This window comes from Phascolarctos cinereus, unplaced genomic scaffold (assembly GCF_003287225.1).
Source record: "Phascolarctos cinereus isolate Bilbo 61053 unplaced genomic scaffold, phaCin_HiC Scaffold_3;HRSCAF=262, whole genome shotgun sequence".
Taxonomy (NCBI): Eukaryota; Metazoa; Chordata; class Mammalia; order Diprotodontia; family Phascolarctidae; genus Phascolarctos; species Phascolarctos cinereus.
Genome location: NW_027555736.1, coordinates 119,312,001 through 119,338,076, shown reverse-complemented (window position 1 = coordinate 119,338,076; position 26,076 = coordinate 119,312,001). Strand labels below are relative to the sequence as shown.

Genomic DNA, 26,076 nt, shown 5'->3' with positions numbered 1-26,076 from the left:
CTGCCTCTACGCTCTGCTGCTGCAATGAGGGATAAAAGGAATACAACTCTGACTTATCTCCCCTTTTCTCCACATATCACCCTCTGAAGTTTTTAAGGACAAGGAAAATGTGGGGAAGAGGCTGGGTTGTAGCATCCCAGATCCTTAAAGGCATTCAGACTAGAGGCAGAAAGAGGGAGGATTCTGGGGTTACATTCTAAATTCACCTTACTGAATTTCTTTTCCAGGCTGAATTTGTTTCCTTGGTGTCTCTATTTTAATCCCAGAACTAGAAGGCAAGATGCTTGGATCCTACCCCTGGTTCCATTATGAAACCCTTTAAATCTACTCCCATAGAAGCCTTCACACTTTTTGCAGTAGATGTCACGGCCATTTTATTCTTTCAGGCTGGCATCAACAGCAATACAAGATGAAGAAGTAGGGTAGGCAGGGAGCAGGGGGACTAGGGAAGTGGAGTATGAGGCATGAGCTGGCAGGCATAGTGGCTTTACTGTCTGCTTCTCTCTTCTGCAGAACCCGTCATCTCTCAAGATCCAGATTATCAGCCCAGAAAGACCCCTGGTCCAAATGAAACTTGCCCATGCTCCTCCCCTCCCTTACAAAAGGAAGACCCAGGCCCTGGCTGCCCACTCCCATGGGTCCTATAACCTAAACATAGACTCCCTGGTTCTCATCCCTCTAGAACCCAATCTCAGGCTACTCCCCCCACCTTTATCTGTTCTTCTTCCCCTGTACTCAGACCTCTTCCAGGCAGCATGTCAATCTCTGCCTTGGAGGTTCTTTGAAGAGTACAAAATCCTGTGCTTGGAGGTAGGAGAAGTGGATGGGTAGAGAATCCAGAGGGTGGAAGTGAGGAGCAGGTCGTTGCATCAAGTCTGGCTCTTAGGAAAAACATACTCTCATTCCTGAGGTCACCGAGGCTGAGATGGTCCAAAGGAGGCCTGAAGTTGAAAGAAGCCAAAAATACTTTGTCACATGTCTACTGCCCTACTGGAGCCCAGAGGGCTATGAAAGCTAGGGACCCTAACTCTTGGACCCTGCTGACTTTACTCTTCCTCTATAAAGGGGGTTAAGGAGGCTGCTGCTCACCTTTCCCTTTACCCTCTGATCCCCTGCATACCTAATCTTGCTGGATTCCCCAAGCCTTTTATCTATTGAGCACAACCCTGGCCTCTGCTGAAGGCCTAGCCACCTTCCAGGCCTACAGATAAATTTCTCAGCCCCAGAGCCTTGGCAGGATTCAATAACAATTCCTTACATTTACATGTCCCTCTCTTAGCTCATGTGTTCCTCACAACAATCTTGTGAGGTAGGCAGGGTAGGTATTAGTACCCTCCATTTTATAAATGAAGGAAAGTGAAGTGGCCTGCTTAGCATGGCATAACTAGAAAGTGATAAAGGCCAGAACAGAACCTTGGGCCCAAGTCTTCAAAATCCAGTGCTCTCCCCTACATGTTTACCATATGCCCAATATGTGTGAAGCTCATTGCTAAATATATCACACTACACATCACAAGAGAATTAAATACCAGCACAACCCTGCTTTCTTTAAGACTCAGCACAAATCCCATCTTTTGTAGGAAGCCTTTCAGAGTCTTCCCACTCCAAGTGCCTGCCCTTGGAGATTGCCTTTCATTTACACTACACACACACACACACACACACACACACACACACACACATACACACATAAAACATACAGATAGATTGATAGACATCTTGTACATACATAGTTATTGACATGTTGTCTCTGCCATTAGAATGTAAGTTTAAGGTCAGGGAACAGTTTTGCCTTTCTTTGCATGTGCCTGGCCCATAGTGAGTGCTTAAGACAGTAAGTGCTTGTGGACAGATTGACTACCACCCAGATAGAGTGGTAAAAGGCTACACTCCTTCTACCCCAACAGAATACCCATATTCTTCCTCTTTCTTCTTTGATTTGCCACCCAAAGGATCCCAAATTCCAAGGGACAGTGGCAGGTAGAGTTTAACAAGAGAAATGGCTGTTCATCCCATGTCCCTACTTCAAGAGGCCAGCTCAGTTCTAGGCTGGTTCTGAGGTTATGGACCTTGGACTAGAGAGATTGGGTGATGGAGCCCAGCCCTGGCTGATCATGTTCTGCTAATATGATCAGTTCTGCGGACCATTTGCAGGTTTATGTCTGCTCTTTTGGAGGGTCCAGGCTGTACTTTGCCTTTGTCCTAAAATGCACCTGCTTTCATGGGGCTTCCCCAAACCAGAGAAATTCCACTCCGAGGCACACTCCCACCTGCTCCTCTTCCATGGGTAGTTGGTGTCTGTGTTATGATGCCACAGGCTTGAGGGTAGTATCCTCATGATGGTAGCTGTTGTTCTTCTCAGCTTCAGGCACCTGCATAAAGAGAAGGTCATTAGGCCACCTCAACATACTCTCTCCTAATCCTTTCCTATTGCTCTATGGTGATTGCAATGAAGGGGTGCACCTGATAAGAGTCAGTCAGACTGATGGGGGGGGCGGAAACCCTCCACACTAGGGCATATGGTATGTCACAGGTGCCACCTTGTGGTCACTTAGCATATTACACATCTCTGAATTGACATCTTCCCACCAGATAAATCCATCTCATGCTCAGGATCAAAGCATCCTTCAGCCTAGTGGTCTATGGGGACAAACTTCACTTTCAGAACTTTTGTTAGATCAAGATTTTTATGTCTTATTGCTTTTGGCCAGAGGCCATTGAAAGACTTACAGAGCAAAGATAGGTGTAATGCGATCTTTAAAATAAATTATGAAGGTCAAAACAGAACAAAATTAGACTGAGTTTCTGAGGGTAAGAAGAGGTAACATATTAGAGCTGGTTACATAAAAGGACTCATGAGACTAATACATCCCCTTCTCATTTTAGCTGTAATCTAAAATAGGTTCAGCTCTGAATTTTTAAGCAGCCGGCACAACTAGAGAGACTAATAGTTACATAGGTGTCCGTGTTGAAGATTGAATATCCCACCTTTCCTGGAGGTGTTGAAGTGCAGGTGCTAGTTAAGATGACTCCCAAGAGCCAGATTGCAGTTATTCAAGGCAGAATTAAAGATAATGTGGATGTTCTTTTTTACTGAAAGCCTCCACAGATAACAGTTCACATTTTTGGTTAGTAAGAGAAAGAACAGAATAGTGTAACATATTCATATGATCACAGATTTAGAGCTGGGAAGGACCTGAGAGGTCATTTAGTCCCACTCCCTCACTTAACAGATGATGAACCTAAGGTCCAGAGAAATTAAGTGACTCCCCCAACCAAGATCATCTAGGGAGTAAATGGCAGAGCTTGGATTTAATCCCAGGGGTTCTTATCCCAAATTCAGCAGTCTTTCTGCTGTACTATACTTCCAGAGAGGAACTTTTTGACAAAGGTAATGGTATCCATCTCATGCTCAGAATCAAACCATACTAATTTGGACTAATTGGGAGAAAATAGCAGGGATTCTGAGTAGTATATATATATACATATATACATCTATACACACACACACATATACACATTGGGTATGGAGAAATGAGATAAGAGTCTTTTAGGGGATTTTATTTCATGACTTGGAAAGAATGACTTGTAATTTGATGTATTCTCAGGTCTTTCTCTCCCTTGCCATAGCCTCTATCAATTTCCTAATTCCTCAGCCAGCTGTAGCTACTCTACTGCTCAAACTTGTAGACTAAGGTCCCCAACATATCCTAACTCCAATCCCTGTCCAATCAAAGAGTTTGGGCCCCTAACTCAGACACCTCTTGCTTACATGTCAGTTTTACAACCTTTAGTCTGATCAATGGTACCATGAGTCACTCAAGTGGCTCCCTGGCTTACTGATTCTTCATCAATTTCTGACCTATTTCAGGGTCTTCATCTTGATCTCCTGGACTCTCAATCTCTTGAGTCTGAAAAGCCCTTGACTTTTGTCCGGACCACCTGAACTCCTAGCCTTTTACCTTGCCTATTACTGTTCAAGCCTTAATGACTTATGACTTGTTGATTGACTACTGAATACCATACAGTAGATATATAGGTGGGTATGTAGCTAATATAGTAGTAATATACATATAATTTATAGTGATATAGTTAACATACGGATACATTGGCCCACCCGAGTTCACAATCAAGGTCTAGAACATAGGAACTTGGTTACTGTACACCATGGAGTAGGTATATAGATGAATATTTAGCTAATATGGTAACATATATAATATATAGTAATATGGTTAATAAACAGATATAATAGCCCAGCTGACTTCACAGTCAAGGTCTAAAACACAGGAACTTGGTTACTGTATACCATAGAGTAAGTGTATAGATGAGGATTTAGCTAAAATAGTAATATATACATATAATTTACAGTAACATAGTTAATATACAGATATATTAGTCCATCTGAGTTCACAATCAAGTCTAGAACACTGGAACTTGATTAATGCTGTGTAAGCCTTCCCCTACCCACAGCTAGCAGGTAGGTCCCCTTCCCCCAGGGTTTCCCTGGTCATTCAGGGATGACAGAAGATGGTTGTACATGTATAGTTACAATTATAGTTATACTAGGTTATAGAGAGGTTGCGATCTTTCTGAGTAGATAGATATTAAAGTGGACACATATTAAAGTTTTATGCCTGGGAGAAACTCAGAGTTTTTTGAATCCAGTGAAATTAATTTACTTAGGAAAACCTTTTTGAAAATAGATGAGTAAGAAAAACTCTTAACTGATTATCCCTGATTAATTTGAAATTACCTAATTTCAAATTCTAGATTAATGAAGTCTGAAATACTGAGGTTTTATTCCATATTTTACTTATAATTCTGCCCTGAATATCTGGAACCACACCAGATATCTCTTGAGAGTCATTTTAATTAGCACCCATTTTGTGTTACCCTGGATGTATTAAGAGACCCAGAAATATACTTTCCTCTTGCCCCTAAGATTCTGAGAGTAAAAGAGCATTTTTGCTTCCACAATCCCCAGCAGCTAAGGAGAACATCACCAGGTAACCAAGTTTCTGTCCATCATCCTGACCACAGTCAATTATTTCCTGGTTTTATAAAATGAAAACACCAATACAGCTGGATTGGAAAAGGACTGCTCATCCTTTGACACTTACCTCCCAATAGACGTCATCCTCAAAGCAGTTTTCATCTGCAGGTTGTCCCCAAAATGGAAGTTTCAAAATAAAGCCTTAAAATAAAACCGCCCAAAATAGGGTCAAGTGGAGAGAATAAACAAGTCTTTCCTCTCTCGTCCCACTCCCTTTCTGAGAATGCCCTTATTCCAGGGCTCTCACCCAGCCTGTTCTGCTGAGAAGCCAATTTAAGCTAGTCTCTGCATGTATAGATAAATGAGGAGCATGGGAATAGCCACATATTCAAGACTTTCCACAATGTGCACCCCACCTCTCCCCACTCTTTCCAGCTTGACCTCACACTATTTCCTTCAACATGAGCTTCAGTCCAGTCCCACTATGTTCACTATGCTCTGGTGAATTTGTACATTTCCATGGAATCCTACCGCCATGTTCTTGTTCATCCCCTATGTTTGGGAGCCCATCTCTATCTTCTTACTTCTCATCTTTCACCTGTTTTAATCCTACCTCTTCTACTCAATAGACATCTACATCTAGGTGGTGCAGTGGATTAGAGTGCTGGGCCTGGAGTCAGGAGGACCTGAGTTCAAATGTGGCCTCAGATACTTATAGCTGTGTGACCCTGGGCAATTCACTTAACCACCCTAGTATCACAGCCAAAAAAATCCCAAATGGGATCACAAAGAGTCAAACATGACTGAAATGACTCAGCAACAACAAAAACAGAAAAATCCTACTCAACTGAAATGCTACTTCCTCCATGAAGCCTTCCCTGATCCTTCAATATCAGCAATAATTCCCACCCTCTGAACCCAAACAAACAAACTTGCATAGCAATTTCCTTCTTAGGTAATTCCCATGTGTCATTTGACATTGTAGTGATTAATTTGGGGATGAGGACAGGACTGGACCACGATTTCAATTAGCACAGGGAATTCCCAGAAGAGGAAATTTCCTCTACAAGGGTAGGTCAGCACCTTCTGTAATTTATAGTTTGAGAGAGTTGCCTAGAGCACTGAGGAGTGGCTCATGAAGTCACGCAGCAGCCAGCATGTAAGAAGCAGAATTTGAACCCACCTCTTCCTTGCTCTGAGGCCTGCTCTCTATCCACAGGGCCTCACAACATTTTGTATGCTTGTCCTTTCCCCCTTCCTAGATTTGAATCTCCACGAAAGCAAAGAACTTGATTCATTTAATCTTTGTATGTCCCCTAGCTTCAAGCACAGTGCCCTGGAGACAATATGTGCTTGGAAACTGAAGCAGAGGATAAGAGTGGGTTTACTTCCTTAAGAGGCACCTTCCATCTTGGTCTATCCTGTCTGGCTCTTGGGCAGATGGTAAGATGAGTTTCTTCATCTCTAGTAGGAAAGTTCACTAGACTTGGGAGTCAGTAGACTTGGGTTTCAGAGTTGTCTTTATCACTAATAAGTTGAACAAGTCCCTGGGACTGTTTTCCTCCTCTTTAAAATAAGAAAACTGGATTAGAGGAGTGAATATATACCTTCCAGGATTCACATTCTGTCAACTAGCCTATAGGAATTCATTTCTCATCCTCCAGAGACCGAAGTGGGAGCTGGTGCCATTGTAATACCAAAATTAGCCACATGGTGACAACAGCAAGCTACAGAATGGAAAAGCGAGGCCCAGATCCCCAAAGAGGAAAGAACAATTGACATTTACATAACACTTTAGGGTTTGTGAAGTTCTTTTGCATACATTCTTTTAACTTGAGTCTCCAACAAAACCTGTGAAGCAGGTACCACAGGTGTTACTACCCTCAGTGCCCCGCATATAGTAGGTTCTTAATAAATACTCCCCATTTTACAGAGAAGGAAGCTCAGGTTCGTAGAGTTAAGTCATTTGCCCCGGGTTTTATAGCTAGTATCTGAAGCAGGATTCTAACCCAGTTCTTCCTGATTCCAAGTCCAATACCCTATCCACTACATATTGCTGCCACTCTAACAGGGAAATAAAGATTGGTTTCTATAGTAACCCACAGTCCAAATGTAAATCTTCTCTGAATCAATATCCTATAGCTCCCATTTCATCCCAAATGCAATTTACATCCACTCCATATGTCCCCATAGGTACCAAAGCCTTCCCTTCCCTTATACACCCCCAATAACTCACCTACTATGGCACCTCCCACAAAGGCCATGGCCAGAGACACAAAGATGCCTGCTGCCTGGTATTGGCCCTGCTTTTGAGGGCTCCATCTACTTTTAGAACCTTCAAAGTCAAAGGCTTTCTTGAGCCTAGAGGAGAAAAGAGAGACACCCCACCACCCAAGTAAGCTAAGACATGAGTGGCATTGAACCTCCCTGTCCTAAGCAGAATAGGGACTCAATAAATGTTTGGTGTTGATGGTAACCTGCTTCCTTTGTGGCTAATGCCCCTTAGTTTAAATGGCCACCAAGATCATAGATTCTCAATGCTTGGAATTCAGTTTCTTCAACTTAAAATGAGAGGGTAATTGAGCTAAGTGATTCTAAGTTCCTTCTAGTTCTAACATTCTAAAGTCCTATGTCAGGATTCCCAGAAACTCGAACTGTAGGATGGAAGGGGGAGAAATCTAATAGAATCGTTTTTGCCTCTGGATGTCCACCCAATAGTGCCTTGCCCATAGTAGTTTAATAAATGTTTGAAGAATTAAATCGAAACAATAGGGGAATATCTAGAAAGAAAAAGATGGGAGGTCCCTAAGAAACATTGGGGGAGTGGGCCTATAGGGGGTTGGGGTTGGCCAGGAATGAGTTAATGTAGAAACAAAAGTCAAGGAGGACCCAGATCATCCCTATCCCCCATATCCCATCCCCACCTCACCCTTCTTGTCCATAGACAGCTATACTAGCTTCATTGGCAGTGACAGCACCTACAATGCCCCCAATGATGCCTGGCAGGCCATGCAGATTGTTGATGCCACAGGTGTCTTGTATACGCAGCCGAGACTCCAGGAATGGCTAGGGAGAGAAAAGCGCTGGCTGTGTGTCTAGCAATGGAGAGGCCACCAAAGCCCAGAACTGGGGAGTCCAGAATCATCCTGTCCCCATCTAGAAATGATTCCTTCATCATGATTCCCCGCTTCATCCCTTATTTTTCTTCCTTTATCTCTCTCCTTCCTCTCCACCACCATTAGGCAGCCCTTACTGTCAAGTAGACAAAGCCCACAGTGGATACAATGCCACAGATGAAGCCAACAATAAGACAGCCATAGGGCATGAGCATCATCTCAGCTGCTGTCCCCACAGCCACGCCACCAGCAAGTGTTGCATTCTGGATGTGAACCTGTTGGGGAAGGGGAACATAATCATTGCTACAGACAGGAAATCTCAGCCTTAAGGGCCAGAATATACATTCAGTCAAGAAAGCCAAAGATATTGGTTAATCCCATAAATACAAAGCAGTGCAGTTGACTACAGACTTGTGTTCACATTCTTTTATGTTGCGTGTGCATATACAACCACTCCAAATTGTCTATCTACTCTAAATGCATGTCAACCCTTTATATGTGTGCACATCAGTATATCTGTGTAGTATGGTAAATTCTAGAGTACTGGATTGTTTCAATATGGTTTTATTTTCATGAAAGTTAGCAAGAATGAATGTATACATAGGTGTGTACCCACTGGTATAGTATGATATAAAGGAAACTGGAGAGCCCTACCAGCCCCAAAGTTGCATAATTCCCAACCCAGCCTGAGTTCTGTCCTCATCTCCCCTTTGAACTGAAATGTTACCATTGGCATCACTAATGCAGTTAGCCAATCTTTCTCAAACTAATTTGGCCATGGACAAGGGGGTGCTGGTAAATGTTTATTGACCGGCTCTCAGGCAGGAAAATGATGCACACAACACACTTTTAGGTTTACTTTACATTATTAACATTTTTCTCCATCACTTTCTAAAGTCTAGGCAGTCAACAAAACAATAAATCAAGCTTTGTTGTTATTGTTAAATCATTTCAATCATGTCCCATTCTTCGTGACTCCATTTGGGGTTTTCTTGGCAAAGATACTGGAATAGTTTGCCATTTCCTTCTCCAGCTCATTTTATAAATGAGGAAACTGAGACAAACATGGTTGATTGATTTGCCTGAGGGTCACACAGCTAGTAAGTGTCTGAGGCCAGATTTGAACTCAGGAAGAGGAGTCTTCCTGACTCCAGGCCCAAATCAAGCTAGCATTTGCCAATTTTCATGGTACAGCTACACTGAAAATTAACAACTGGTAAGAGCTGGCTTCAGTATAGCCCTGACCGTGGAATATTTTGGTGTTGGTTGATCTAGGAGTATCATCTAAAAGTAATACACTCAGTTCTGGGTGCTATATTTTAGAAAGGACCTGTATCTCATGTCTTACAGTTCAATTCTCTTTCCACTACATCATTGTGTCTTTCAGTTTAGCTGGACAGGGTTCAGAGGAGGGTGACAGGTTTCAGAAAGCATCAATCAAAGGAACTGTGCATACACAGTTTAGAGTCCAAGAGAAGACAGAAGGAAAAAGGGTAGCTGTCTTGAAATACTTGGAGAACTATTAGTTGAAAGAGTAGACTTGTTCTGCTTGGACCCAGAGGATAGAACTAGAAGCAGTAGGGCCAAAGCTTTAGAAGCAAATTTAGGCTTGGCATGAGGAAAAAACAACCACAGAGCTATCCAGAAGTAGAATTGGGTTGTTTGACATTCTCCCTCATGAGAGATCTTTAAGCAGAGGCTGATGGCCACTTCTTAGGTATGTCATAGATAGGATTCTTATTTAAGAATGGATTGGATTAAATGGACTCTAATGGATTGGGTAAGATGGATTTCCAACTCTGTTGGGAAATAGCCCTAAAATAAGTTAGGTCAGGGAAATTTTGGAGCAAAATAGAGAAAATTCAGCCTATCTGATAACATCACACTTAATATTATTTTGTTTTATATTATGCATTTTTACATAATTTGTATACAATTATGTCAAATATTTAAGAAGGAAAAAAATTAATGCTATCAAAATTTATTGGTGAAACCCTTATTCACATGGCACAGAACAGTTGGAATCCATGAAACATAATATATGAAAAGCAGAGTAGAATGTTGTCTCCATAGGGCTCACGTTAAACCGTCCAAATACACATTTGCTATCTAGGGGTAGAAGGGCCTTAAGAGTCTTCTTTAGTACATTAGCAGAGAATCTTGAGCAGCATAGGGATCCAGAGAGTCTAGCGTGAAGATGAGATACAACATAGGAAAGAAGAAAGTAATGGGTAGCCCAGAGGGCAGTATGGAACATTACAAGGCTCCAAAGACACATTTCACAATTGTGTTTAGAGCTAGCCTTAGTATCTCTCATTTTTTTCCCCTCTCTCAATATTACTTAGAATTAGGAGTTTGAGCTCCTACTGTACATCAGTAGATGTTAACCCTCTGATTGTCCATCTGGTTTCTACTCATAAGCTCACACAATCTAAGATAGTTACCTAATTTTGATTTTGATTTTAAAAATTTTAAAATCCACCATTTACTGAGTGCCTACTATGTGTAAAGCCCTATACTAGAGCTTTTGGGTGGATATAAAAAGGCGAATAAGAAATTGTTCCTATCCTCATGAAATTAGTAGATGGTAGGAATAAGACAAGTGCATTGATAAAAGCTTTCATTCAGACTGAAAATACTTGTTGCATCTTAGGGAGAACTTTCTTGAGTTGCAACTGGTCCAACTTTGGGTTTACATCATCCCAACCCTCCAAATATTAAAGGGGCATCTAGCTGTGTTTCCTAAACACCAGAACCCTCCCCACATCTTACCTCTTACTCACCATGTCAAGCTTGCCCTTCCGTTGTAGGGCGCTGGAGAGGGCCACACTGGTGAGCACACAGGCAGCCAGGGAGCAGTAGGTATTGATGGCTGCCCGGTGCTGGGCATCTCCATGGTTGGAAACAGCTGAGTTAAAGCTAGGCCAGTACATCCACAAGAACAAGGTGCCTGGTACAAAGGAAGTTAGGCACTAAAACAGTTTATACTACAAAGAATAATTGTAATAAAATAGAGAAAATAATACACAGGATAACAAGCCACCTTCACCAGTCCTGATACTGAACTTCTGCCTACTACAGTGTCTGCCAATGGGACACATTGGAGAAAATGTGGGATGAGGCTCCATAGGTAAACAGGCTAAGGGACAGAGCTTTGAGATTCAGGGAGAGAATGAATAATCCCAGAATCCCTCTCTCTTTACTTCACCACCATGGATATCTCTGGGATCCCACAACCTGAAGGTTCACTGCTGGGAGAGACAGTTCCTGAGTTTCAGACTGGAGGTCAAGAGCGTAGGGTGCTGGCTGATGAAGATCCCACCAGGTTGCCAGGTAAACAGAGATTTCAAAGGTCAAATACAGCCCACCCCTGGTCCCTGCCAATTTCTGGGCTCAATTTCTCACCAATCATGGCAAAGAGGTCTGAGTAGTACACAGAGCTCTGCCTCTCCTTGCTCTGTGCCAGGTTGGGTCGGTAGAGGATCCAAGTCACTGTAAGTCCAAAGTAGGCCCCAAACGTGTGGATGGTCATAGAGCCACCGGCATCCTTTACCTTGGGCATGAAAATGGAGAGTTAATCCTTGCTTGTCTGGGTCACTCCCCCAAGGACAGAGGTTGTGGCCTTAGGAAGGATGTCAATGTCAATCAATTCTCAAAAGGCTTCAGGAGTGGGGAACCTGCGGCCTCAAGGCCACATGCGGCCCTCTAGGCCTCAAGTGTGGCCCTTTGACTGAATCCAAACTTCTCAGAACAAATCCCCTTAATAAAAGGATTTGTTCTATAAAACTTGGACTTGATCAAAAGGCCATACCAAAGGACCTAGAAGGCCACATGCGGCCCCAAGGCTGCAGGTTCCCCAGGCCTGAACTGATATGGAATATAGGCTTGAGACCATCAAGGTTCCTCTCTTTTTAGACTCTCTATTCTCCCCATTCTTCCCTGTAGCCTTGCCGGTCATTTTGTCCACTCACAAACAATCTCTGAGTTATGCTAAAGTTGAGCTCATACCAAAGGTCGCCAGAACCAGACAAGGGAGGGGAAATGAGTCTCTTAGACTGAAGGCCCAAGGACTAACTAGATTCCTGCTTCTGCCAGGATCATGCTGGTCTACTATGGTTCATCTAAATTAAAATCACATCGAGGCCACGGTGACCTCACCTGGAGAAGGTTGAGGAGGATATACTCATTCACTGAAAAGAGGGTCACTTGGAACAGGGTCATGATGAGCAGCTGTATCGGGCTGACCTTGCCAAGGACGGCTCCAAAGGCCACACAGACAGAGCCTACACAGAAATCAGCATTGATGAGGCTGTAAGGAGACAGTTTCAGAGGAATTTGTGAGTTACCTTGGGCCCCTCAGATAGCATGGGATCCCCGAGGTGAAGAAGAGTCTGGGCACCCTAGAAATTCTTTCAAGACAGGGACTGTGCTCTCAGTTTTTTCTAGAGTCCAAATTGCTTAACTGGACATTCAAGACCTTCTGTGATCTGTCTGACAATCTACCTTGTCCAACCTTATTGCCCACCCTTCTTCTACACTTGCCCTACATTCCAGCCAAAATGGGCTAGCTATTGTCTTCAAGTTCTCATGTGCTAGGCCTACAGTCAGGAAGACTTGGGTTCAAAGCCTGGCTCTGACACTTACTAGCTATGTGACCATGAGCAAGTAAGTCATCCTTAGCCTCAGTCTCCTCATCTATAAATGAGGGGTCTGGACTTAGATGGCCTCCAATGTCCTTTCCTGCTCTAAGCCTATGATCCACCATGCCTTTCCTTATACCCTTCTCTATAATGAAAATGTCTTCCCACCATTTCCTTTATTACTCCCTTCACTTCAAGGGCCTGCTGTAATGAGGCCTCGTCCTTTCTTGACTTCCCTAATCAGCTGTGATCCCTCCCTCTTTTGAGTTCCCATCACAATTGGTTTCACTTCTTATGGGACTTACTGCATCCTGCCTTTATCACAGCTATCGGTATACATGTCTCAACTCTTTGACTTGGACTCTAAGCTCTTTAAGCACAGGGTCTCAGCCTGATTCAGCCTGATATTCCATACGGGGCCATGAACACAGGAAGTACTCATTAAATGGAACCTCAAGACAAAGGCAAAGAGTAGATATCACTAAAGACTAAGAACTTACATTTATTCATCAAACCCCAGGATGGAAGACTAGGTCACATGCCTTGAAGTTTGTCAGATGGTTTCAGGACCAAAGAAAGTAATACTTTTACTAGGAAGCTAGGAGAGAAGATTTTGGCTGCAAGTCAAATGGAAAGTCCCAATCATCCTTTAGAGTGCAGTGGCAAGGCCAAAAGTTGGTTAAGTGACTTGTCCAGGGTCATATAGTTATTAAATTTCTGAGGTAGGATTCAAATTCAGGTCTTCCTCACTCTAGGCCCAGCATCTGCTATGATCTCATTTGATCATCACAACAGTATTGTCTAGTAGACAGGGAAGACATTACTTATTCCCTTTTGATATATGAAGAAATTGAGGATCAATGAGAGGTTAAATTATAAATTCCCCGATTCCTAGACCACTGCTTTTTCCACTACTAGACTTTTGAGGTTGTTACGGGCAACTATGCTTTAGCACCACACATCCCCAGGTGCCACTACTAAACAAAATGCCAAGCTGGATAGATATTTGTTTGTTTCAGTGTGGCATTTCTTATGTTGTTATAGCAATACTCAGTACTACAAAGAGGCTAGTTATGGACCCAACACCCAAACACAGAAAAAATGTGGGATAAGTATCCCTCTCCAACTTTCCCCAGACCTTCCTGCAGCATCTAGATCCCACTGATGTTTCCTCTCCGCCCCCCCAAACAATCCCCAGTGCCTAGTGCAATCATGTTCACATAGTAATTGCTTAAATAAATGTAAGTTGAATTGAATCAAATGTCCTAGGTGACAGTGCAGGGAAGAGTATATGTATATCTGTGGAGTCCAAGAGTCAGTATGTGTGAGACAGATGTATAGGGCAGTTGTGCTAGACACTGTCACAATATGAGATTTTGAGCAAGTCATCTTGCATTTACATCTCTGGACCTCAGTTGCTTATTGTTACTTGTATATGTCATTCCATTCCTCCCACCTTCCCTCAGTGCTTTTGTTCAAGCTGCCCACTTACCCTCTCCATGCTTAGAATGCAATTTCTCATCATCTATAACTCTTCATTCAATTCAATAAACATTTATGAAGCAGCTACTACGTGTCACAAATAGTGCTAAGCTTCCTCTGAGGTTCAGTTTAAGTGTCAACTCTTGCTCAAACCTTTTCCTGATTCCTCCAGCTGTCAGTGCCCGTGATCCCACAGAATTATGTTTTGTTTATTTTAGATATGTTTTACTTGGATTTATTTGAATTCATGTTGTTTCTTCCTCTAGTTCATGTTGTTTCTTCCTCTAGTAGAATGCCCTCCTTGAGGGAAAATACCAGTTCACTTTTTCGTGGGCAGCCTCAAGAAATAGCACAATGCCTAGAACATAGTAGGTCCTTAATAAATGCATGAAGAATAAAGGATTAATGGAATTATAAGATGAGGGAATAGTACATGGTGATTGCTAGGATCTTTCTCAATTCTTTTACTTTGGTTTCAGATTTTGGGATTGTAAAATATGATGGGAGAATGTTTGAGCGGGTTGGTTCACCACCCCAAAGCTCCTTCAGAACCCATGCCTTCCACCCCAATCACCCAGTCCCCCTTACTTCTCCACACCGATGAGGATGTAGCCATCATGGAAGGAGTGGAACCAGCCTTGCATCAGCAACGCCCACTGGATTCCAAAAGCCGCCAAGAGGAAATTGAAACCAACAGAACCAAAACCATAGCGCTGCAGGAAGGTCATGAGGAAGCCAAAACCCACAAAGATCATAACATGGACGTCCTGGAAGCCTGAAGAAGGAAAAGCAGGAACTCTTATTATAAAGGCAACATAGCTATTTCGTGTTTTTGGTCTCTCTATGACCCTAGCCCTTAGGACTCCTGAACTGCCTTTGACAAGAGGTCTGTGCTCATGGTTCATCATCTTGTCTGCCACTGGAATCCAGGCTTAGAGCAATGTGTTTCCCTAGAGCAGGCTACATAGACCCAAGAAGCAAAATATGGATCTGGAAGTAGAGGTGGGGGAATCATAGGTTTAGAAATCAAGAGTTAATTGTACCATAGGAAATGATGGGCAGGATGCTCTCAGAAACACCTCGGAAGACTCATGTAAAGTGAAATGAGCAGAACTAAGAGAAAACTGTACACAGTCACAACAATACTTAAGGATGACCAATGTGAAAGACTTGGCTTCTCTGATCAAGACAATAATCCAAGATAATTCCGAAGGACCCATGATGAAAAATGCTATCTACCCCTAGAAAGAGGACTGACGCTCCGAATGAAGATTGAAGTATACTTTTTTTAAAAACTTCATTTTTTCTTTTTTGGCTGTGTTTTCTTTTACAATGTGACTAATATGGAAATAAGTTTTGCATGACTTCACATGTATAATCAGTATCAAATCACTTGCCTTCTCAAGGAGGAGGGAGGTGCTGAGGGAGGGAGAGAATTTGGAACTCAGAATTTTTAAAAATGAATGTTTAAAAAATGTACATGTAATTGGGAAATATTTAATGAAATAAAATTTTAAAATTTAAGAAGAAATCAAGAATAGGTCCTTCAGTAACAATGAACCCAGTCTTGAATCCTGCCTTATTCTTTCTACAGAACAGGGGTTGGAGATGGGAGGTATTGGGAACACAAGTTCTAGAGCAAGATGAGAGGAGACCCTGTGGTTACATCAAGTTGAAGGAGTGAGAGCTGTCACAGAGTCTTGGATATTTGTTTGTTTTCTTCCCAAGAGAAAGCCACATATATAGTGGAAAAACCATAGCTTTGACACTTACTAGCTGTATGATCCTGGGCAAGTCATTTAACTCCAATTGCCTTGAAAGAAAGAAAGAAAGAAAAACCATAGCTTTGAATACATAGAACTTTGTCAGCAAGGTGATGTCTCTGCTTTTTAGGATGCTGTCCAGATTTACCATAGCTTTCCATCCAAGGAACAAGCATCTTTTAATTTCATGGCTGCAGTCACTATCTGCAGTGATCTTTGAGCCCAAGAATATAAAATCTGACACTGCTTCCATTTCTTCTCCTTCTATTTGCCAGAAAGTAATGGGACCAGTTGCCTTGATCTTAATTTTTTTTTTATGTTAAGCTTCAAGCCAGCTTTTACACTCTCCCTCATCAAGAGGCTTCTTAATTCTTCTTCACTTTCTGCCATCAGAGTGGTATAATTTGCATATCTGAGATTGTTGATATTTCTCCCACCAACTTTAATTCTGGTTTTTGATTCATCTAGCCTGGCATTTCATGTGACATACTCTGCATTTAAGTTAAATAAACAAAGTGACAATATACAGACTTACTGTTCTCCTTTCCCAATCTTGAACCAACAGTTGTTCCATATTCAGTTCTAATTGTTTCTTCTTCTGTTTTTTTGTTTTGTTTTGTTTTGTTTTGGCAAGGCAATTGGGGTTAAGTGACTTGCCCAGGGTCACACAGCTAGTAAGTGTGAAGTGTCTGATCTGAAACCAGATTTGAACTCCGGTCCTCCTGACTCCAGGGCCGGTGCTCTATCCGCTGTGCCACCTAGCTGCCCCTAATTGTTGCTTCTTGACCAGCATACAGGTTCCTCAAGAGATAAGTGAGATGAACTGGTACTCCCATCTCTTTGAGACTTGCCACATTTTGTTATGATCCACATAGTCAAAGGCTTTAGTGTAGTCAATGAAGCAGGAGTAGATGTTTTTCTGAAACTTCCTTGCTTTCTCCATAATCCAGTGAATGTTGGCAATTTGGTCTCTAGTTCCTCTGCCTCTTTGAAAACCAGCCTACACTTCTGGTAATTCTCAGTTCACATATTGCTGAAGCCTAGCTTGCAGAATTTTAAGTATAATCTTGCTGGTGTATGAAATTAGCACAATTATTCAATAATTTGAGCATTCTTTGTCTTTGCCCTTCTTTAAGGTTGGGACATGAACTGATCTTTTCCAATACAGTGGCCACTATTGAGTTTTCCTAATTTGTTGGCATATTGAGTACACCACTTTAACAGCATCACCTTTTAAGATTTTAAATAGCTCAGCTAGCCCCACTGGCCTTATAGTTAGCAATGCTTCCTTAGGCCCGCTTGACTTCATTCTCTAGAATGTATGGCTCTAGATCAGTAACCATACCATTGTGTGTACAGCTCTGTATATTCTTGCCAACCTCTATTTGTCTCTTCTACTTCTGTTAATTCCCTCCATTAGCCATAATATATGAAAGTTTCCATATTCATGGGGCAGGTGTTCTAAGAAGGATGTTCCTGGGGCAGCTAAGGGCACAGTGGATAGAGCACCAGCCCTGAAGCCAGGAGGATCTGAGTACAAATCTGGCCTCAGACCAAATACTTTTCACGTCTAGCTGTGTGACCCTGGGCAAGTCACTTAACCCCAACTGCCTTTAAAAAAAAAAAAAGGCTGTTACTAAACTACTCAAAGACTAAGCCTTCCTGCTTTCTCTTAGGATGAAAAAGAAGAATCAGTTCAATGGTTCTACATTGACTCCTTTACCTCAAACTAAATACTCAACTATTATCTGGGCATTGTGATATTAAGTTGGACTTGAAACTCACAATAGACCTGGGTTCAAATCCTGCCTCTAATATGTACTACTATTTCCCTGTATTGTTACTCATATTTTTATATACCCCTTGTCTCCCCAACTAGATCATAAGTTTCCTGAGAGCATGGACTGTGTCTTAGACATCTCTATATCACTCACTTTAAGAACAGAGTAGGCACTAATTATTTATTCTTATAGATGAGGATTATAATTGTTTTTATACCAGCCAGAGGTGGGGAATTCTCTGGCTTTTGGCCAATGGCCAGTTTTCTAAAACCACCAAACAAAAAACTACTGCCTGCCCCCATGGCTTTTTTATTGTAAAAATCTGGTCCTTCCAGATTAAGTTTCATCAAGCCATCCCTACCTGTGTGAGTCATTCTGACCTGGCACTCTTAGAGACAGAGGAGTAGAGGCCAGGAAGTTTGCCACAGGCAAGTTTCCAGCCCTGGCCTTGGCTTCTCTCCCTATGGCCCTTTCCTTTCAATTCAATTTAAAAAGCTTTTATTTAATGTCTGTTATTTACTTAGAGGCAATGTGGTTTGGAGGGGAAAACGCTGGATTTGAGTCTGAGGACCTGGGCTCAAATCATGGATCTTTTACCTATTGCTTGTCTGACCTCAGGCAAGCTACTGAACTCTGGGCAGCAGTTTTTCTAACTCTAAAATGAGGGAGTTGGATCACCTTTAAATTCTATTATCCAATGCAGTGTGGATGGTACAATCAATTTGTTATATAGATCTGGACCCAAGATGGGGATGGGGGGAACCTGCTGCCTCGAGGCCATACATGGCCCTAGTCTAGGTCCTCAAGTGCTTGCCTTTGACTGAATCCAAATTTCATAGAACAAATCCCCTTAAATAAAAGGGTTTGTTCTGTAAAAATAAGGACCTAGAAGGCCACATGTGGCCTCGAGGCTACAGGTTCTCCAACCCCTAAAGAGTAACTGAAATTTGTAGACAATTCAAAAGCTTCCCTCTATAGTATGTTTATTTATTTTTAAATGTATGGAATAAAACAAGCATTTCCATAACATAGTAGAATAAAAAGGTGGTTACATATGAGGCTGCAAAATCTATTTTGTACAACTAGCTATTCTTTTTAAATATATAATAAAGTTATCACGTAAATTTCTTTTTTTTTTCCTTTGCTCCCACAACCCCACCTGAGAGATGGCTACCATTAGCCACAAACAGTGTATATATGTGTGTGTGTAAAATTATTCTATACATATTTCTATTTATCAGTTCTTTCTCTGGATGAAGATAGTGTCTTTCTTCATATGTCCTTTATAGTATCTTTCAGTTAAAATATTTGCAAACCTGAATTTTGAGGTAGTTCAATAGAGAAGAAAAAACCCTGGACTTTGGAGTTAGCCAAGACCTAAGTTCAAATCCCATCTCTGACATTTGCTACCTTTGTGAGCAAAGGAAAATCATAACCTTTCTGAGTTTTAAATTCCCGATTTTTTTAAAGGGGGGAGAGGGGAAGGGAGGCTAATAGAGGCTGTAGTTACTGGCTAGATTTCTTTCTCAAAGACCAAGCCTGAAACCCAATTCACTCTGGAGTTCACAGATTGGACAACAATAGGTCCCTGTCCAAGCACCACTTAATGGTTATTTTTTGGGCCCTCCTAGCTCAGAATAAATGTAAATAGTAACTGTTTCTCTTTTGGCCAGCAACCCTGAGGGTTTCCTCCTCCTAGTCTGATTTTTTTTTTTAATTAAAGGGGCCATCCCTTGACTCACTTCTTAAAGAGGCCTATTCACTGAATGGGTGTTGCCCCACTCAGAGTGAGAACCAGAAAAGACCTTAGCTTAAAAGGGTCAAAGTCTCCCATTGCATCCTGGGCCACCTGCAGTCACATCCTTCCTGATGAATATTGGGCCACTGGACCCAGATGGATGTGGAGGAGAAAGTGAGAAGCCTGGTGACTTTGCACAGGGCTCCCTCACTCAAATAAAAGTCAATTGCAAGTCATGTCACCATCTCCCTGATGTCCTGATCCTCTTCAAGAACAAAGGACAAACACAACAACAACAACCTACCTCACAGAGTTTTTATGAGGATCAAATTGCATGAGTTATGTACTTTGTAAATTTTAGATTATTATATAGGGTGTCCCAAATTATATAGGGTGTCTTAGTGCCATTTTAAGCTTTTTTAAAAAGTAGCTTAAGTTATTAATGCTTATTTTTATCATTAATAATTTAACATTTTACTTTTATATAATATAAATATAATATTTCATCTTACTTATTACATTTAATAATAAGCTTATTATTAAAGCTATTAAAATAGCTTTAAACTACACTAAGACTTTTGAGATACCTTGTATATAAATACTTATTTTCAGTTATTATAATGATGACGATCATTATTCAGCATTTCAGTAGGCACATGCTTGGTTAAGAGTAGGGGCTACGACTAAAGAAATGCCAAAGATGCATAGTTAACAACTGGATAATAATATGAAGTTATATATTATTGGGTGCAAAGATCAGTGGCATGTATAGTAAGAGCCTCAAGGATTTAGAGAAAGAAGTAGATGTGGCCTGGAGTGATCAGGCAAGACTTCAAGGAAAAAAGAGAAATTTGAGCTAGGTCTCAAAGAATGGGTAGAATTTAAATAGGTGGAGAGAAGAGGGATGGTATTCTGGGAAAGAGGGGGACAGTGAGTAAAAGTAGTTAAGGCAGTGATGGGGCAGACCCCACAAAGCAGGTCAGCTGGACCTGAAGATACCAGACCCTGAGGCAGTCCACCATGCTAACAGGCCACCATTGCTTTCTCCTAAATGCTGCAAACATTCAGGTTACTGGGTTTAGAACTGGAAGGCAAATTAGAGATTATTTCCTCATAGCTACCATTTGCTATGGAGCTTAAAGACTTTCCAATTCTACAGCTCTTTTCACGCATGATTTCATTTGATCCTCAACAACAAACCTGTGATATGGGTGCTAGTATTAGCCCCATTTTGTATATGAGGAAACTGAGGCCAAGAGAGTAGACTTTCTCAAGTAATTGACAGCCAGTACATCGTTTAGTAAGTAGCAGAGCTGGAATGGCACCAGGCAAATGGTTGGTGGTCCTCAGGGGATAATCAGAGCTCCCTCTAATTTCCTCAGGTTAATCCTAAAGACAGTCAATATGTCAATATTCTTATTTAAATAGCAGAATCTCCTCACCTCTTCCCTACCCTATTCTTAGTATATCTGCCCCCAACTTCAAAACCGAGGTATATCTAGGAATTTTTATGCTTATGCAACCACCACAAACTGTGCTCCAGGCAAGAAGATTAACTAAGCATATCATCGGTGAAGGAGTGAGACAATGTCGCCATGGACCAGGGCCCCTGCCATGAGGCTGCAGCCAGGCAGAGGGGCAGAGAGGGATCTAGAGTGGAGCGGTGAGACGCAGGATTGAACAGGGAGACACTCATCCCCACCTGCTGTTTTAGCCCATTATTCTGGCTATGTGCTAAGCTGGATTCTGCCAGAGCTCCAAGCACCCTTGACACCCTTTAAACCTGGCCTCTTGAGAGCAGCCCAGTTTTACTCCAGCTCTGGTTTATGGTTCTGCTTCAGAGCAGGTCCCAGGCTCATTGAATTGCAGATTTGGAATGCCCTGTCTACAGGACATCTTGTCTAACCTCTAGCTCAGGAAGTCACTCTAATGTTCCTGACAAGGTGACATCCCACTTCTACTTACATGCTTTTAGTGAAGCCCTTTCCACTGTTGGTCACTTCTGTTAGAAGAGTGCTCGATTAAGCCAGAATCTGCCTCCCTATAACTTTCACTCGTTGGTACCAATCCTGGCTTCTAGTGCAACACAGAATAAATCCAATAACTCCAATATTACGTATTTAGATTTAGAGCTGGAAGGGGCTTCATTTTGCAGATGAGAAAACTGAGACCCAGAGATGGGAAATGATTTGGCCAAGGTTAGGCAGATATTGATTTAATAGCAAACCCAGAGTTCTATGACTGACTCTAAATCTGGTGCTCATTCTCTTGTGCCATGCTACCTCTCAATATGTCTATAAATATTTAAGAACAACTACCATGCCATTGGTACAATGGATAGAGTACTGGGCTGGGAATCAGGAAAACTCATCTTCCTGAGTTCAAATCCAGCCTCAAACATTTACTTGCTGTGTGACCCTGGACAAGTCACTTAACCCTGTTTGCCTCAGTTTCCTCTTCTGTAAAGTGAGCTGGGAAAGGAAATGACAAATCACTTCAGGATCTCTGCCAAGAAAACCCCAAATAGGGTCATGAAGAGTCTATGACTCAACAACAAAACTACACCATCCCTTTTCCCCTCCACCAAGTCTCTTCTCTAGGATCCTTTGCTTCTGCTCCAGGGTCCTATTCTTTTAATTCTTCTTTTTATGTCTCTAGACCCCTAGCCACCCTGGTTTTCATCCTCTACTGCACTCTACTTTGTTAGCAACATCAGTCCTTTCTGGGCTACTGCCCTCAGCTGACCCAGCCTTCCCCAGGGACCATTGGTTGGTGTAATAGAGCTCTTTAGCAAATCCCCTCAAATTAACTATGGGATTAAGGTTGAATTCTCAAGAGGTATTCCCCAAGGAGCTGCTCTGACTACAATGTAGGTAAGCCTACCCTCTCTGCCACCCCTTCCTTATGCGACCTGATCTTGCTTAATCCGATCTCTCCAGGGAAAGCAAATGAGAAAAACTAGCCCCACTAATGGGGGGTTGGGGGTAGGGAGAAGGCAGGGAACTGAATGGATGAAGATGAGGCTCCTGCACAGGTGTTAGCAATCTCTTGCCAAGAATTGAGAATGAGTTTAAAAAAAAAAATTTGCCCCTCTCAACCTATTAAAATGGTTACACCCCTCTTGACTGGAAGGAATAGAAAGCTGAAATCAAGAAACCAGTTTAGTAGAAAAAGATCAATGCATTCCTTCCTTCAGTTCCACAGCCATCCTGCACCTCTGGTGCTGTCTGGTTCCTCTGATTCAAGCATTTAAGACAGAGACGTCAAGTCATACATTAACTCTGTTAGAGTCAGACTGTATACATGTTTGGCATAGTATTAGAAAAGAAAGGGGATATTTTTGGTCCTTATCCAGTAAGTATCTGAAACTCCACCATTAGAGAGTCATTCCTTTGGCATTCATTCTTCAAGGATTCTCCATTAAAATGCAAATACCTACAGGTGGAGTTAAGACCTTTCACTTTATCTCAGTTGAAGTGAAAGTAAGGGCAGATTGAGGCGAGAGGATCAGAGGAAAGATAAGAACTTGGTAAAGAAAGAGAGGAAACTTATTTCACATTTTTGCTTAAAGTCTATGTAGACATAGTAACATATATGTCTACATGTCCTGTGGACTATTTGTGTCCTAGGTAAGTAATGGGTGTGTGGATATCCCTCTGTGGACTTTACCTTCTAATCCTAAATGCAAGATTCCTATGCTACAAAATAAAAGTTCCCTCCCCCCACACCAAGTCCCCACTGTGTCCTGGTATCTAAAACCTAATCTCCTTTTTTCCTCATTCATTCTCAGGATTGGCAGAAAAAGCTTTCTTACCCACCAAGCTTAAGCCAAGAATATGACCAAAAAAAAAAGTTTTCTTCTGGGTCCTTATCTTGCCCTACCAAAACAAATGGGATGGCTGAGAGAATGTGATCTCCATTTCCTCTGGGCCCCACTACTGCCAAGATCTGGACTTCTATGGAATTCTCACAAATCAAATACTGGTAGCCCTTGGCTTTTTTGCCAGTGTTCTCCCAGTATTTCCCAAGCATCACAGTGGTGCCCTACTAAGACCACCCTCATAAACTTTGCAGATATACAAACCAAAAATCCAAGAGTGGGGTAGGGTCTTTTAACATATCCTAATGTCAAATCCAATAGCTATTCCCTGGGTAGCCACCATCCTTTCTAATAAATAAGGATATTTGTGGGGATAAAAGAGGGATATGGGGGAGACCAGGTCAAGAAGATGCCCTTGCTATATTCTGGTTGGTCCAGGACAGAATATAAAGCTGGATTTTTTAATTTTATTTTATTTTTTAGCTCATCAGATCATAGATTTTGAGTTGGAAAAGACCAAGAGATCAGCTAGTTCAGGAATTCTTAACCTTTTTGGTGTCAGTCTAGCAAAACCTATGGACCCCTTCTCAGAGTAATGTTGTTAAATACATAGCATTGCAAAGGAAACCAATGATGGTCAAAGCTGTCATTTTTTCTATTCAAATTCATGGATCCCCTGAAATCTATCCATAGAACCCTTGTCCATGGACCCTAATCCTGACCTGGTCAAATTAGAGATCACCTAGTCCAAGTGGATCGTTTTGACCCAGAGATATGAAGTAATTTAGCATGGGTGACCCAAAGTAGCAGAGCCAGAATCAAATCTGGGTCCTTTGAATCCCAAATTTGCCGCTTCCCTTCCCGCCCCCAGTATTTTAAATACTGTTATGTCCTGAAGTTTCAGACTATGCAAATTCTTCCATTCCCCAGGAATTTTTCCAAGTATAGTAGGTAAGTAAGTAACTTGGTTCTATCAGACATAAGGCAATGTTTGCTGTCAAAGAAAGAACATTCTTAAAGGGCAGTGAGAGGTTAAAAATTAGTTCAGCATTGTTCCCTCCTTAACCTTTTTTCCTTTGAAGAAAAAGGTACTAACCTAGACCTGTCTTCCCCATCTCTTCTGCCTCTGCTCTTATTTTAGCCAACCATTTTCCACTATCCCTCCTTCACAATGAAACTAGACCCTGGAACTAAGATCCCAGTGAGGTCCCACCCAGTTTAAATCTTGAATGTATGTGGAACGTGGCTTATGGGATTGAGGGGGACGGAGTTGGGCATTTGTACCTTCTGAGCCCAGAATATTTGCCTTGTGCTGAAGGCTTTTAAAGGGTGTTGCCTAAACTAAATGTGTAGGTGGAGGGGCTGTCCCAGACTCAGGAAGGGAGGTTTTCCAAGTCCAGCCAGAGATTTCAATAGAAACTGAAACCAGAGAAGGGTGTCTGTCAGTTGCCTAGAAGGCAAATCCTGTGTTTTTACTTACTTGGATACCGGTAGTAGAAGTCATTCTCTATGTCGCTGGAAATGTTACCGTGCCTCTTCTCTTCGATCCAGTGTGCATCAGCTTCAGGATCATAGCGCACAAACACCCCAAAAAGGACCACCATGACTACCTCTAAGATGAAACAGGTGAGTGGCAGTCGCCACCGAAGGTTAGTATTCCATGCCATCTTGGGTGACTTCCCTAGCTACTGTCCTGGCAGCCCAGCCATAGGCACCCAGGAGAGGATGAGGAGCTTAATATCAAGACAGGGGAAGCCTTGGTGCTCTGGTGGCTTTGAGGGAAAAGGAGATCTTATAACTCAGGGACAGGGGGTGTGGCCATGGAGGGCAGGGATCGCATTGCAGAGCCACTAAGCAAGGTTATGAGCTGGCATGTTCTGCCTCCTGCCCAGAGAGATGGGGCTACTGGGTACCAGTTCTTGGGCTATTCTTAGTGAGACAGAGGTAACACCAGGAGCTCTCAAGATCTGACCTTATGTGCTGCTAACACAGGATTGGGGGGCTTCAAAAATTCCATCTGTCTTTAGAAGGGAGAAGTCTTCTACATTTGGCCTCTGGTCCCCCACCTTATAGTGAAAAGAGGAAGAGAAAGGTCAAGAGGTCCCAACTAAAGAACTGTTAGTACTGTGAGTGGGAAGATGTGAGAGAGAAATGACCACTTTTACTCATCATATTTCTAGTGGCAACTAGGTAAGGGGGAGATTTGAGATTAATTCTGACTTGGTAAGGAAGAGAAGAGAGCAAATACATATCTTACGGTTTCTTTTGATGTCATATCTGGTCTTTTTAATTTTTTTTTCCTAGTAGAAATGTAAAGAGTGTCATGTGCCTTAGATAGGCACTGAGACAGAGAGAAGGGGAATCCCACATTCTTTTTCCTCCAGTATCAATGTCCTGGGTGAAATGTGAGTCTAAGCAATTCATCAGGGTTTGGGTGCAAAAAGCCTTCATTCAGTTCTACACCCAATGCTCAATCACCTACGCTGTCAGAAGGGCTTCATGAGTTCCTGCTTCAGGACAAAGTGAGTAATACAAGGATGATGAGCCTGTTGAGGAAAAATTCAAGCCAGGGCATGGCCCTCCTATCCTTATTTATGCTAGAATTGTCTGACTCCCTCCAGCTCAGCCCTTTCCACTTCTGCATAATTGTCACAGAGCTGCAGTTATGCCTGCCAGGGTTTTGATTTTTGTTTTTGTTTTTGTTTCCCCCTCACAAGGGCATAGTCTCGCTGGGAGGGAATTA

At 42.1% G+C, this 26,076-nt stretch overlaps 1 protein-coding gene across 1 annotated transcript; it reads right to left on the bottom strand.

The window, feature by feature from the left end:
- Nucleotides 1–345: 345 nt before the first annotated feature.
- On the bottom strand, nucleotides 346–25,450 carry RHCG (Rh family C glycoprotein). The gene is made up of 11 exons (XM_020964944.2): nucleotides 24,814–25,450; nucleotides 14,820–15,006; nucleotides 12,268–12,418; nucleotides 11,515–11,662; nucleotides 10,893–11,059; nucleotides 8,247–8,384; nucleotides 7,923–8,059; nucleotides 7,230–7,354; nucleotides 5,121–5,194; nucleotides 2,271–2,372; nucleotides 346–941 (listed from the first exon to the last, which is right to left on the bottom strand). Exons 1-10 carry the CDS (start codon nucleotides 24,998–25,000, stop codon nucleotides 2,304–2,306), a joined length of 1,383 nt encoding a protein of 460 aa, XP_020820603.1. The 5' UTR covers nucleotides 25,001–25,450; the 3' UTR covers nucleotides 346–941; nucleotides 2,271–2,303.
- Nucleotides 25,451–26,076: the final 626 nt, after the last annotated feature.